This window comes from Botrytis cinerea, chromosome 8 (assembly GCF_000143535.2).
Source record: "Botrytis cinerea B05.10 chromosome 8, complete sequence".
Classification (NCBI taxonomy): Eukaryota; Fungi; Ascomycota; class Leotiomycetes; order Helotiales; family Sclerotiniaceae; genus Botrytis; species Botrytis cinerea.
This window is the reverse complement of record NC_037317.1, coordinates 1588183-1601433: the sequence shown is the minus strand read 5'-3', so window position 1 is coordinate 1601433 and position 13251 is coordinate 1588183. Positions and strand designations below refer to the sequence as shown.

General features: G+C 44.5%; 3 protein-coding genes across 5 annotated transcripts; 1 reads left to right on the top strand and 2 right to left on the bottom strand.

The window, feature by feature from the left end:
- Window positions 1–126: 126 nt before the first annotated feature.
- BCIN_08g04140 (hypothetical protein) lies at window positions 127–3699 on the top strand. 3 transcript variants are annotated; one of them, XM_024694632.1, is made up of 6 exons: window positions 127–201; window positions 438–962; window positions 1037–2624; window positions 2677–2882; window positions 2936–3165; window positions 3224–3699. In XM_024694632.1, the coding sequence occupies exons 2-6, from the start codon at window positions 831–833 to the stop codon at window positions 3480–3482; spliced, it is 2415 nt and encodes an 804-aa protein (XP_024550421.1). In that variant the 5' UTR covers window positions 127–201; window positions 438–830; the 3' UTR covers window positions 3483–3699. The 3 variants fall into 3 exon arrangements, with proteins under 3 accessions (XP_024550421.1, XP_024550422.1, XP_024550420.1); XM_024694631.1 differs by having other exon boundaries at window positions 127–302; XM_024694630.1 differs by having other exon boundaries at window positions 127–962.
- Window positions 3700–4649: 950 nt separating this feature from the next.
- On the bottom strand, window positions 4650–8747 carry BCIN_08g04130 (hypothetical protein). The gene is made up of 7 exons (XM_024694629.1): window positions 8099–8747; window positions 8020–8048; window positions 6603–7969; window positions 6118–6556; window positions 5771–6068; window positions 5342–5722; window positions 4650–5289 (listed from the first exon to the last, which is right to left on the bottom strand). The coding sequence occupies exons 1-7, from the start codon at window positions 8332–8334 to the stop codon at window positions 4821–4823; spliced, it is 3219 nt and encodes a 1072-aa protein (XP_024550419.1). The 5' UTR covers window positions 8335–8747; the 3' UTR covers window positions 4650–4820.
- A 368-nt stretch (window positions 8748–9115) lies between these two features.
- Window positions 9116–12897, bottom strand: BCIN_08g04120 (hypothetical protein). Its single transcript, XM_024694628.1, has 3 exons — window positions 12097–12897; window positions 11543–12018; window positions 9116–11487 (listed from the first exon to the last, which is right to left on the bottom strand). The coding sequence occupies exons 1-3, from the start codon at window positions 12431–12433 to the stop codon at window positions 10132–10134; spliced, it is 2169 nt and encodes a 722-aa protein (XP_024550418.1). The 5' UTR covers window positions 12434–12897; the 3' UTR covers window positions 9116–10131.
- Window positions 12898–13251: the final 354 nt, after the last annotated feature.

Sequence of the window (13251 nt, the reverse complement as noted above, 5' to 3'; positions counted from 1 at the left end):
TCCGCATCGCCTGGTACCCCGATAAGGCTGACGCAAGGCTGACGCAAGGCTGCATCCATCTATGCTTGGTGGGCTGACCTCGGGAGAATGACAGACACGCAGCTCAGACATTAAACACGCAGCCCCGGGGTTATCTACCATCTAATCTGTACTCTATCTGTCTGTACTCTGTCTGTACGGGGAGACGGGTAACTAAATGTAGTAAGTTGCATCCACGAAAATCGCAATATAAATAGGAATGGTTCAGATCATACATGTTCATACATATCATACATGTTCATCATGCCTTAGTATCTATCCAAGTAAGCTCTTGATCGTGATGTTTGATAGAGAATCCAAGGTTCTTGTTTCTAGCTTTTCTGCTACTGCACTTGTTGTTGCTTTTTGGCTCTTTGGCTCCAAAATGATGAAGTCACATGGTAATTTAGAACTGCTAGGTACATACACACGATATCACAATCCATAGATACATGCCGACGCACAGTACAACTCCTCAAACTAAGTTTGAACACTCACGATCCGACGTACTTAATCTCCATCCGCGCTTTCACTGGTCCCTGGCATTGAATTCCTTTTGTTTTCCATCCTCGACTTTATCTATCGCCAGTAAGGTCGTTACACATTTTCCTTTTGATACCGCTGCGTACAGAGTATTATTAGAACGACCAACCCAAACACCCTTGCACGGGGCAAACACCCTTTCTACTCGCGGGGCAGTAATATATGTTATTCAGTGATATGAGGCTTTGAATCATTTCATTAAGTAGCCGCGCCCCTTGGAGGAGTTTAAAAACCGGTCGTCCGAATAGTCAGGAGTAATCGATCTTGGAATGCTACCCTCACGCAAACGATCAAAACTAAATCCTTCCAAGGAGCAGTCAACGTCTTCCTCAAAAGATACCGCAGAGCCGGGACATACTACTACCCACAACGGTCAGCATGGTGCAGCTTCTAACAAAAAAGTAAGATGCCCAAGTTCCGTTGCTGTTGAAACGAGTGTGTGTCGGTGTAGTGAAGCTAACGAGGTAATATAAAGCTCGGATCGAGGGCGAGTTGGTATGGAACTTGGCCGCGAAAATCTACTGTTTCTACACAGGTTGTGAAAGAGACAATCTTAGCTGATAAAACATCGAACGGGAACATGGCGACGGAATTGAGCCATCACGGTCAACGAAAACCATCAATCACATCCAGACCTCTGTCAATGTACCCAGGGAAAAGCAAGCCAGCATCGGAAATAACACTGAGCGTTCCACCGCGGGAAACCTCGAACAATAAGACAAGTAGCAAGAAAGATGAGAATGTAGCCCGCGACGTTGACAATCCAGAAACACCTCCAAGGACCCGATTGTTGGAGGAGTCAGATACACCCAAAGAAACAAACTCGAAAAGCTCGCCGATTGCTGAGATTGCAAAGCAGCCGGTCACATCTCAAGGCTGGTTAGGCTGGTTAGGCATGCCATCGCAAACATTAAAGGAGTCAATAGAATCTATTCCTGTGGTGGAGGAGCCTCACAAACAAGATACTCAAGAAATCCCATCGAATGAGACAATTATACCAGAGCAGGCAATGGCAGAAGAAGCGATGGAAGCTCCGAAACAAACATTATCAGCATCGAGGTCATGGTTCAATTTATGGTCAGCCTCTGAACCTCCAATTCCTGCAGAAGGCCCAAGAGAGCCAGTTTTAACCCAAGTCTTGGAGAGCAATCCCATCAAAATCATCAAAGATGCATCGAAAGATGCACCTAAATCTCCACAATCTACACCGAGTAGATCTACAACGCAACCTGGTGGGTCTAGTTGGGCATCGGCGTTTTGGTACTCCGACAATACCAAAAAGGGTACCGAGCCTCTGGAGGACAATAATAAGGGGGAAACTGGCGAGTTAGCAGTCTCGGATGAACAATCTCAAAGTCTTCCGCTTCCAGTTCAAGCCATTCCAGCCGTCGATACTAAGTCGTTAAATGGGGACAAAAAGCCAAAAGCGGCCGGCAAGAAAAGTCGACCGAAGTCTGTAGATATCGAGGAAATCTCTCAAAAAACTGCAAGTGCACAACTAGATGATGCATCGAAAAAAGTCACCTCCCCCTCTCACATCCCCTCGCCGCCCAATCTATTGTTACCGTCCGTACAAAGTACTTATCATTTGATGGGAAATCCATCATTCTTACGACAATTGACACGATTGATTGTACGTGGCCGACAGAAACCCATGAAGCATGTATCTTTGGCGAAGGAAGTACCAACAATCAAGAATGCAGTCGCAATAGGTGTGCATGGTCTGTTCCCTGCACCTCTTTTGCGCAAACTCATCGGACAGCCTAGTGGAACTTCGATAAGATTCGCTAACCATGCAGCGGCTGCTATTAAGCGGTGGGCAGATGCACATGGCTCTCCTGATTGTGAAATAGAGAAAGTGGCACTTGATGGTGAGGGTAAAATATTTGAGAGGGTGGATAAACTTTGGAAACTGCTCAGTAATTGGACCGATCGATTGAGGAAAGCAGATTTTATCATGGTGGCTGCTCATTCACAGGGCGTCCCAGTCGCTTTGATGCTTGTAGCAAAACTGATAGAAGAGGGCATAGTATCGTCAGCAAGAATCGGCGTATGTGCAATGGGTAAGTTGCGAGAAATCATCCTGGTATACAAATATCTCTAACAAGTCATTAGCTGGTGTGTCATTAGGCCCTTTTGCAAGTCACCAAACTGGATATCAAGCAGCATTATTCAACGAGATGATCACAGAACTCTTTGAGTTTGCAAATTACGAAAGTGAGGTGGCAAAGCATTATGAAAAGGCCCTTCGACGGGTCTTAAAGTATGGAGTAAGGGTAACTTTTTGTGCGAGCATTGACGACCAACTCGTATCTATTGAGGCATGTCAAAACGTTTTCCGATTTTATCGATGTCATTACTAACAGAATCCTAGTCCGCCATTTTCTCACCAGCAGAACATCCCTATATTTATCGGGCTGTATTTGTGGATGGACGTATACATGCTCCGGACTTTATTGCCCACTTAGTCGGCTTCGCGTTGAAATTACGCAATCTTGGTGTGTCAGATCACGGGCTTATTCGTGAACTATCGGCACCTCTAGCTGGAAGTCTGTATACTGGTGGTGGTCACTCCCGTCTCTATGACGACGACAAAATATATGAGTAAGTCTTCCCTTCTTTCGAATAAATCTTTCCCTACTTTATTAACATATATTCTCAGCATGGCAATGGATCATGCCCTTACCACCACTTCAGTTCCCGACGTGCCTTTGCACATGTCCCAGTATGCTCCGCCTACAAACGCAAATCCCTACGTTTTACCCTGGATCATGCGTGGTGTTCTCGAAGAAGAATTTGTGAAAACAGAACTGCACAACGAAGCAGTAGAACTGCTGAAGCAATTCGATGATTGGAAACCCACTACTAAAGTTTTACAAGATGTAAAGTACAGGCTGGAAGCTGTTAGATCTAAATTATGAGGAAGAGTCGGCATTGTACATCAGTTTGATCGGGAGTTTCAGAATTTGTGTATTATAAGATTGCGTTTGGAAATTCAGGAGGCGTAACTTTGCATATATACTATACATAGGGATTTGGAGAGCAGGACACATGGCGTGGGATTTGAGCGCAGGCGTAGGGAAATTTACTTGGGCTTTATACTTTTAACTACAAATCTGACGTTTATACTTATTGCTATCGGATGCGTCTTCTTAATGTGACTTCGTATCTGTTGGTATTTTTCCTTGCATTCGGAGTTAAACCAAGTGGCAGGCAAGATTTAACCTGCCTCTATTGCTCTACTATTCTTATGATCCATCGTATATATTTATTTCTCTATTTTACTTACTATCAGTTTGCATGTCATCATTCTTGCTCTATTTTGCTACATAGGTCAGAAGATATTCCTCAATTCTCTAGCTCGACATAAAATCGCAGTGTGTCTAAGCCACATGATAGTTTCCAGCCTCCAACCTCACATTCACAACGAAGCAACGCTTTGGGTTCCGATCATTCCAATCACTATATTTGCCACTTACGTGAGTACAGAGATCTTCAAATGAGTTCAGACTTGACCATACATACATACATACATACATACATACATACATACATACATACATACATACATACATACATATCTCGCTTTCATATCCACAGTCATGTCATCCATCATATTTTCATGAATCATGGTCTCTCGGATTCAAATTTATGGATAAGAATCGCTTACCATTATACTTTTTGTTGACACGCGTGTACTTTATCACGTCTATCACAAAGCTCCACGGGGTCGATCAGCGGTTCGTTTACTAGTTTTTCTCCGCCCGTTCATTACTTACCAATACGTACTTTTTTCGCTACCCTTTCTAGTTCGTGCCACGTGAACTGGACTGGTTATCTTGGTGAGCATTTCAGATTATCTATAGTGAAGGCAACGATAGAAATTAAATGTATATACATGTTTACTAGAAAGACACGAGTAGAGTCGGGCGAGAATCAAATACTCCCAGCTTTCTGGATCGGTTTGGAAAGGGGTTTATTAATGCTTCCTCCCTCATCAACCCACATCCCTACTTTCACTCCCGGAATTACACTCTAAGGGGAAATAAAAAATTAAAATTTTCACTGATACTATTAGATTTCTTCTATGTATAAAAGCACTTTCATTATATTATCTATTATAAGTGATAGAATACCCGATCTCCAATTCCTGGTGACTGAAACCTTTCTATCCGTCTATGTTGTAAACCACGCTAATTTTTACCACGATGCGCAAGATTAGCACTGTATTTGCCTAATCTCCTCTATAAATACAATTCCTAGTCATTCTTGCCCTTTCTTCCATCTCCCTCGGACCCAGTCAAATTATCCTCACTAATCCCGACTGTAAAAGAGAAATCAGTCTCCCCCACTAACTCCTTGACACAATCCACTAGCCTAGCCAAATCATCCGTCACCAACGAACTCGCCACTTGCATAACAGCATAAGCGCTATATCCCGGCTCCTGGATATGTCTCGAATCTAGTATACCGCTATCAAGAGCTTCAAGTCGGCGATTGAGGCTGTAAAGTTGAGGAAGTTGGATGAAAGGGGGAAGGGCTACGCCTGCACTGATCGCAGCGGACAGGAGCGCAAGGGTTGAGGTTATTTGATGGCTGGTAGGTTCAACCTCATCCATGACAGTAGCGAGGTCACGAAGCCATTTGCCACGAGTATCGGTATTTGTGTCATTATCTTTGGACCAGGCCTTTGTTGTATACGACATCAATGCGAGGTAGCCCATGATACTGAAAATCAGTGATTAGCATATGTGCACCTCCAGAATACAGTGCCACTTACTTTGAGCATCTTTGTATGATATTTCCATAAGTTTCACGAGGAAACTTTCCTCCAATTGTAGGCTCAAATTTCTGCCAAGCAGCGTGTTGCTGCAAAGAAGGTAGAAGCAGGAGAAGCTTGCCAAACATCCTATGTCTAGCCTTTTCAAGGCGGCGACCAGGACTAGTCTTCATTGTCATATCGCCTTCTCTTCCGTGCATTCGAGTATGAATAGTCGAATGAACTGTTGAGTAGTAGTTCGCCAAGAGGTAGAGGGTTGCTCCCAAATCTTTTCTTAACCAGCTACGATCGGTGAGCGGGTAAGGAAAGAAAGTCCAGATGAATGCCACAAAAGAACCTCCTGCAACGCATGCAAGTCTGTATGGAGCAAGCTCATAAATCCTATCCTCGCGTTAGAAAGTCTCGATTCAAGCGGAGTAAATAACTAACGGATAATAAGGTTGCCCATTACTAGTTGATGCCACAATTCCAATCTTCCTGACCTGAAGTTCATATCCAACAATCAATACTTGAGTGACTATGAACACGAGCCAAGCTGGTATCAGGCGAGGAAATTTCAAGAAAAGATACATCTCCAAGAATATAAAAAACCAAAGCATCACGACAACTCCTGGAGTCTTTTGATCAACAATATACCAGATGACAATTGAGGTGACCATTGCTAGTGCAGTTCCCCCAACACGAGCCAGAAATCCAAATATCGATTGGCCTGAAGTCATCGTCATACCTATTTCAATTAGCTTCTCTGCGGGCTCAAGACCGGGCTATCGACATACCAATTGCAATGATGATCAAAGCCCAGACTAATCTTTGTTGCTGAAAGAAGACATGAGTGTCTTTGAGGAATGCAACAACACCCAAAGTCAAGGTTGCGCAGGCCACTCTGAAGCCGAATGCTGATTCCGAGCTTCCTAAAAACCTCGGGATAGTTCTAAGCCCATTGCCAAAACGTTGCCAAGCAGTCTTTGGTGGTAAATGTTCAGGGTCTTTCCGAGGATTGAATCCTGAGCCCAAGTAGATATTGTTTACACCTGCCTCTTGGTTGTCCGGTGTGTTACTATCCGCGTTCGTATCTGCATTTGCAAGGCCAAGGATCCATTTCTTTACTCGCCGTTGACCTGGTAGAATCAGACGATTCTTCTTCATAGTTCCATCTTCCACTTTTCCATCTGCAAATCGAACTAAATCAATTACTGCGAGACCGGCCGTGTAAAGCTAGATTGATTAGCATTATTATAGAAGCAGAGTTGGTACAACGCACAAGATTTTCCATGAATAGAATAAGATATAATTGCTGCTGGTCTCTTCTATGCGCGGCTTCGTCTCCACTGACAGGGGCACCTGTAGGAGGAATTGGTCTACTTGCATCGAATTGTTCTGCAGACAGACCTTTTTCATGTGCCCACTTCTTCAAAGTTGCTCCGCGCTTCTTATAAAAATCATTCAAAGCCTGTTCCATATAGGCGAGAAATCCAGCATCGCCAGGCTTTGATTGTGCATCAGCAGTCTCAACATCACCAGCGGCTTTCTTCTTCGGTCGAGGAACAAGCTCCAAAGTAAGTGCTGCATGTTCTAATCCTTGATCCATAACTGCAGTCACGATAGCAAACGGTTCGTGGAGAGTCTTCATCACTTCATTCCATAACCTCTTCTCTTCCGTCTTACTTTGAAAGGGCATGTGTTCCCATTGCTCAGAACGATCTTTTGAGCCCGTGGACTTGACCCATCCACGCCTTTCGCCGATTCGTACGAAAATGTCTGTGATAGTACTCATTCCCAATAGTGGAATCATTATATTCCGGAACAAGTTGAATATCTTGTCGATATCCTTAGCACCCAATTTACCCCAGGCGACCTCCCGCTTTCCAAATGGCATATCTCCGTAAAGTTTTCCATGCAGCCCGCGCAAAGCATCGATTGCTCCCTTCAAGGCCTTAGCCTCCGGAGACAGTGCTGGATGGGAGGATCCTGCACTGCTTTTGTTAGATCCGTCAGATGGATCACCAGGGTTATCACCATTCTCAGCACCTGAATCAGCGAACATGTCACTTTCCTCCAAGCTTTGCAAATATGTTGTCTGAGCCTTGAGAACGCCCCTGAGCAATTGAATGTATCCCGCTTGGCCTTTAAAAACAACCAAACGACACGAGACAGGTATAACAAACACATTAACCGCCGTGCTTATAGCAAAGGCAGTCAAAAACGACTTTATCATCTGCTTGATGAGAGATTCGGCCGACGCCACAGTAGAGAAAAGTGGACCATAAGTGAAAGCAATGTTTGAAAATATGCTATACATAATGACCGGAACGTTCAAGGCTGGACTTTTGGCGCGTAACAAATTCGCAAACCATATGTTAGCAAACAACCAGATGGCGCACACAGCTGCCTGCGAGGAATTATAAGCTTGTGGCACTCCCGGCGTGGAAGTATGTTCTCGTGCTTTAATGCTGCTCCATAGTCCCAACATTCCGATTGAAGCCCCGATGCAGACGGCAATCAGGTTGAGTATCATCGTTTGAAAGAATTTGGCCCTTGGCATGATAGGCAGACTAATGACGCAAATAATGGCCACCAGATACCCCAAAGTTGTGTACGTTTGAGCAACGGAATTGGATTCGTAGAATGCTATATAGAAGTTAGGGTTAGGAACGTAGTGTGGGCTTCAATTGACTTGCCAATAGCGATTGTAGGAGCTAAAGATCCCCTAGATGGTACATCAGCATCTGTTCGGTTGAGAATGGATCCAAATCATACTTGAACATCATCATCAATGTCGGTGCATCGAGTCCCAGTTTCCCCCATATTCCCTTCAACTTGGACGGCTTCTTCTCCTTGCCCTTGACTTCAGTCTGCGCGGTACCTCTTTTCGAGACTCCATCTGAGATTGGTCCCGCATCATCTTCACCTCTCTCAGTTGCGCGGTCAGGGGATGCTTCATCTCTTTTCTCCGCGGGCGACTCGCCATTCACAGAAACATTCTCAGTGGCCATCTTATCAACCGGGTTGAGGTTCAGATTCCCCGCAACACGTCAATTTATTGTGTGCTCGTATTCACATGCACATTGTTGGCATCAATTAAGGAAAATGAAGAGGGAACTTGAGAATATCTTAGCTTGATCTCGACAGCAACTGAAAATTGCAAGAGAGAGGAAAATGGAATATTAAACTTCCTGCTTAGGCGTTCTTGGAAGCACGGGTATCTACAACATGCGATGAACGAAATTATGTAGGGGATTAATGGTAAAAGAACGGAATGAGTGCATGATTGACCAATCAAATAAGATGACGTCGGTCGGAGCCTTAGGCTGGCACTACCATGGGACAATTTGTGTGAATTGTGCAAAGTTATGCATTGTCAACTTCACCCGACGTCCGTGGTTTAAAATCACATGGAGAATACTTCTAGGTGAGATGGACGAGATGGACAATAGTCGGTCTCCGTTAACTCAGCCGGCTGGCTCCCATTAATGAGGATCCTCTAAATCTATGGATCGCCAGTAGATCTTCCGAGCTAATATATGTTCTTTACGGGGAAGAGCTGCAAGAGCAGTCGATTTTGCAAACTTCATCGATAACCTCGAGCTCATTGCAGCTTACCGCTCAAAGGATGGAAATTGAAGTCTTCTCCGACGATCTAGACGGGGAAGACTCCCAACCCACGAACTATTGTGTTCGGTCTATAATTTCTCTTGTACGCCAGTCAAATTCATGCACCTTCACGAACACGTTTGATATAGTCGTCTCCCTAGTTCAAAAGAAGAATCTACATATTGGTTTTCATATTAGTTTTCATCTGGGATCCACATATTCATTTGCCAAGAACAGCTCCTATGTTTTGACCTATGCAGTGGAATTCTTTATATCCTCATTTGGACTTGAGATAACGCTGCAGTTTTTGCTCAGATATCAGTCAGATCAGGATCGGCGGGATACTCTTGATAAATAATGTGCTTCCTCGAAATCCATAATTCAAACGCACATTGTATTCTCAAAGGTACTAGGTACTTGCTAAACATGTCTCTTCCTACCGACCTAAAAATATTTCCTCTTTATCAGCTTTAATTCCCCTCAGCTCTTAAGATAATATCCCATTCCACATATTTGACGTTGCCTGCTAAGCGTCTTTTCAACATGTGAACTAGCCTTCCATCCACTTCTCCAGTAACATCTACCATTGGCACGGGGCTCTCTCGGAAACTGCATCGTCGCCCGCATCAAACATCAATCCCCCATCAACCTCGCGCAACACAACTGTAACCTCAGTCCAGCCCTCAGCCCCCACTCTCATCATTCCACTATATCGCTCGTCTTGCAGACAGCTGAAGAGATACGATGGGGTAATCGTGTAATGTTATTTCCACAGAAGCTGTGTAACATGACACTGCACACAATAGATTAGTCCGTGACCCCTAATCCTCGTGAAACGATAGTCCTACACGCGTATGACTTGTGGCTTTGTCATATGAGGAATCAAAAGTTTGTGCCTCTGTTGCATATCTAAAATTCCTGTCGTTCCGCCTTTGCCATCTGCTTGAGTGCAAATTGGAGAAAGAGGTATGCTGCTTGATAATTAGGGAACTTCTCCCATACAATGACTTTGGGGTAACGAAAGTCCGTCCACCTGACTGCGTGAAACCTCGAATAATACCAGTACTAGGTATTTACAGTAGCAAGAAATGCGATCCCTATCCCCCAGCCTTATCAATACAATCCAAGACTCCCTCCCGTCTTACAACATCTGGTTCGATGCACCCAAAATCACTGCCTCTTTACTAACCGTTATACCATTAGAGTGTGGGCGCTCTTTTTAACCCCACGCAGTATCTAACAAACAGCTGGTCCATAAAGTGAGCATGTTTAATGCCCTTCGGTCTTCTCTTAGCGAACTCATCAATCGCCCCTTGAACTCCATACCCACACCTTTCCACCAGATAACATACAATGAAATATCCAGTTCTATTGAAACCATAGTGACAGTGTACCCCCACATACCACTCACCTTCACCTTCAGCCCCTTCCTTTTCCTTTCTTGCCGCCTGCTCGCCTCTTAGCCGATCAATCAAATTGATGAAGGTGACAACCTCGTCAGATGTGGGTGGGATTTTAGATACAGTCGGGAATTTATGGTATCGTATTCCACCCTTTTCCAGACCTCGTGGATCGTACACCGGACTTTCGTGGCTAATATCCACAATATCCTTGATCTGCTCACCCCAATCTTTCACAAACACCTCTGGACAATGGCTATCATCCACCTCTCTCAAAGTTTTCATGGCTCGGAATATGCCAGCGATAGGCTCTGATACAGGTGACACTGCTTGCCACTTTGCCAAATTTTTCACATCCCATTTGCCGGAAGTAGAGAGAAATTGTAGCTGCCAACCCAAGGATAAACGAGGTGACACTTGGGTACAAAGAAAATCAGATATAAGACCTGCAAGGGTTCTCACAGTGGTTGGCATGTATAGCAAAGCATGCGAAGCGGGGGCTGGAATAATTGTTGTTTTTAGGACCCTCTTCGGTCTGAGAGGTTGGGGAGGAATGTTTTCAGTTCTTTCAATATCGTCCGGTGTTGATGGGTCTTCTAGCGATTCCACGGCGGTATCAGGGTTCTTTTCGAGGAGCAGCTTTTCAATCAAGGGATTGATATCATTGCTTGTAGATTTGTTGTTCCCTGACATATCAACAGGCGCAGCTGCATCAACAATAGGCTCACTTTTGTCATCGGGGTCAATTTGAACCGGGTGAGACTTTCCAAGAAATTGGGCAATCTTTTCAATCTCCCCGGGCTTTGTGATGTTATCAGCTGCCCCGGCAACAAGGAAGACAGGAATATCCAGCCCCTTCCAGACATCTTTGCCCGCAAGTCCACCTTTTGCAATGTGATTTTCATAAACGGGCAGAGTACCGGCTGCCATTCTCCTCCATACTGCAGTTTTACTCTGGCTGTTGAATCGTGCTTGAAGCCTTTTGGTTTCGTCATCTGCTGAAGGGCCAACAAATCTATGCACACTGGCACTCTCAGGGCCACCTCGGCGATCCCAGTTTCGCCAAAGATCAAAAATGAGATTCGGGACCAAAAGTAGCTTCTTAAACTTACTAACCTCGTCTTCACTAGGGGGTTCCGCCCGAGGGCATATTGCCTAAATTTCTAATTAGCAAGAAACAATATACCTTACATATGATTTGATTCCTTACAACAAGGCCCATGACGTTCTCTGATAGCGCAATTGATTGTGGCGAGGTTGTAGATGCAAGTAAGGCGGCTATAGAGCAACCCAAGCTATGTCCTATCAAAACTACACCCTGCTTCGTATCTTTTTCCCTATAATCCTCAATGACTTTCCCCACAAGCTCTGCAAGAGCGTCCACAGTATAAGCATCCCAAGGTAATTTTGGGTCGAATGCAGAAAGACCACAGCCTGGTAGGTCGATTGAAAGACATGATGCCAAATTCACAAGGCTTGTTAATAGAGGATTGAATTGCGCAACTGAACCTCCCAAACCATGGATGAAAACTAGTAGAGGTAGTGGGGCAGGCTTCGTAGGTAGCTTATCGGCTTGGGCATGTCTGCTGAAGAAAATTCGTAGTGAAGGATATGTGAAACGACTTGTGGTGTAGGATCTTATCTCAGAATGTTTCTTTAAAAGTCCTGGGTCGACAACTTCGGAATCTACATATCCAATTAATCAGTAAGCTTGCCTAGCAATTCATGTTTTACGGAAAGAGTAGGCGCTGCGACAGAGCTCACCATTGATATCTATACTCTGTTTAGGAATGGTTCCATGTGCACTCCCATTGAGTGATTTCGTGTCATTGTAGGCCTCGCTCTTCCTTCCATTTCGCAGATACCAAAAGGCAGGAAATACACTACACAGAAGAGCAATTTGCACCATATCCCGAGCGCTCAACTTTCCCTGTATTGTATTGGTGTAAACTCGGCTTGCACTGGCTGCAACAGCCTGTATTGGTAAGATTAGTTTGCTAGAGGGGTTCAACAACGGCGGAACGCTGCTACTTGGTAAAGCAAGAACGAGAGAAAAGAATGAACACAACGATAGCGATAGCAACAACAAGAAAGCTGCCATTCTTGTATGAAGCCCCGAATATGCTTTGGGGTCAGACAAAAAAGCAAAGTCCTATCGGGGTTTACTTTCTGGTTGTAGTCAAAGTACTCATAGCCAATAACGTTGTCACGCTGCTCTGTAGCAGCTGTACTCGAATGAGTGATCGATGCTCCTCTCCCGGGCAATAGAGGGGGGATTTGGATTATGGCAGATGGATGAGACAGACGTGAACGTGGCTCTTCTCGGGAAACGGTGTCTGACAGTCCGTTGCTGACTCTGGAGGGTTCTGCTTATTTTTTCCAGTGCTCCTTTCAAGGGTTTTTTTGGTTTGTGCTTTGTACTGGTGGTGTACACATTTTTCTCAAGACTTGCGTCTATTTTGTGCGATTGCGATTAGAGATTGTTGTTACGTGACTCACCCTGTACTATGGATATGGATTGATTGATGATTGACATTTTGATATGGAGCTTGGTGGTCCTTCCCCATTAAATTCTCTCTTTTTGGGCTCGTGTTAAAAGTCTCCGTCTCCATTGGCCAAATCTCTTCAGCTGTGGACTCCAGCTACTTGCTCTACGAGCACAGCACTTACATCGTGCGGAGTATGAGTATGCTGATCAGATTCCAGCTTGCACGAAAAATATGTCGAACAACACACAAAGATCTCATTTGTGTCTCATACAGGGAAATCCTATGGATGAGCACATTAGGTATTTGCATTCCTATCGAGTGTCTACTCCGTGCTAGTATTGGTATTAGTACACATCGCGGATTGCATTACAAATATGTTGAATTGGAATTGCGACGATCACAACTTCCACTCTCGATAATACGCGTGGTC

Bases quoted from the DNA above. Each gene is read 5' to 3' on its own strand.
- BCIN_08g04130 (XM_024694629.1), bottom strand. From the start codon at position 8,334: ATGGCCACTGAGAATGTTTCTGTGAATGGCGAGTCGCCCGCGGAGAAA. The intron at 6,557-6,602 runs GTGCGTTGTACC...TAATCAATCTAG, and splicing joins TTCTATTCATGGAAAATCTT to CTTTACACGGCCGGTCTCGC. The intron at 5,723-5,770 runs GTTAGTTATTTA...ACGCGAGGATAG, and splicing joins AATGGGCAACCTTATTATCC to GATTTATGAGCTTGCTCCAT.
- BCIN_08g04140 (XM_024694632.1), top strand. From the start codon at position 831: ATGCTACCCTCACGCAAACGATCAAAACTAAATCCTTCCAAGGAGCAG. The intron at 2,883-2,935 runs GCATGTCAAAAC...ACAGAATCCTAG, and splicing joins ACCAACTCGTATCTATTGAG to TCCGCCATTTTCTCACCAGC. The intron at 3,166-3,223 runs GTAAGTCTTCCC...ATATATTCTCAG, and splicing joins GACGACGACAAAATATATGA to CATGGCAATGGATCATGCCC.
- BCIN_08g04120 (XM_024694628.1), bottom strand. From the start codon at position 12,433: ATGGCAGCTTTCTTGTTGTTGCTATCGCTATCGTTGTGTTCATTCTTT. The intron at 12,019-12,096 runs GTGAGCTCTGTC...TTGGATATGTAG, and splicing joins ACAGAGTATAGATATCAATG to ATTCCGAAGTTGTCGACCCA. The intron at 11,488-11,542 runs GTAAGGAATCAA...TTAGAAATTTAG, and splicing joins AGAACGTCATGGGCCTTGTT to GCAATATGCCCTCGGGCGGA.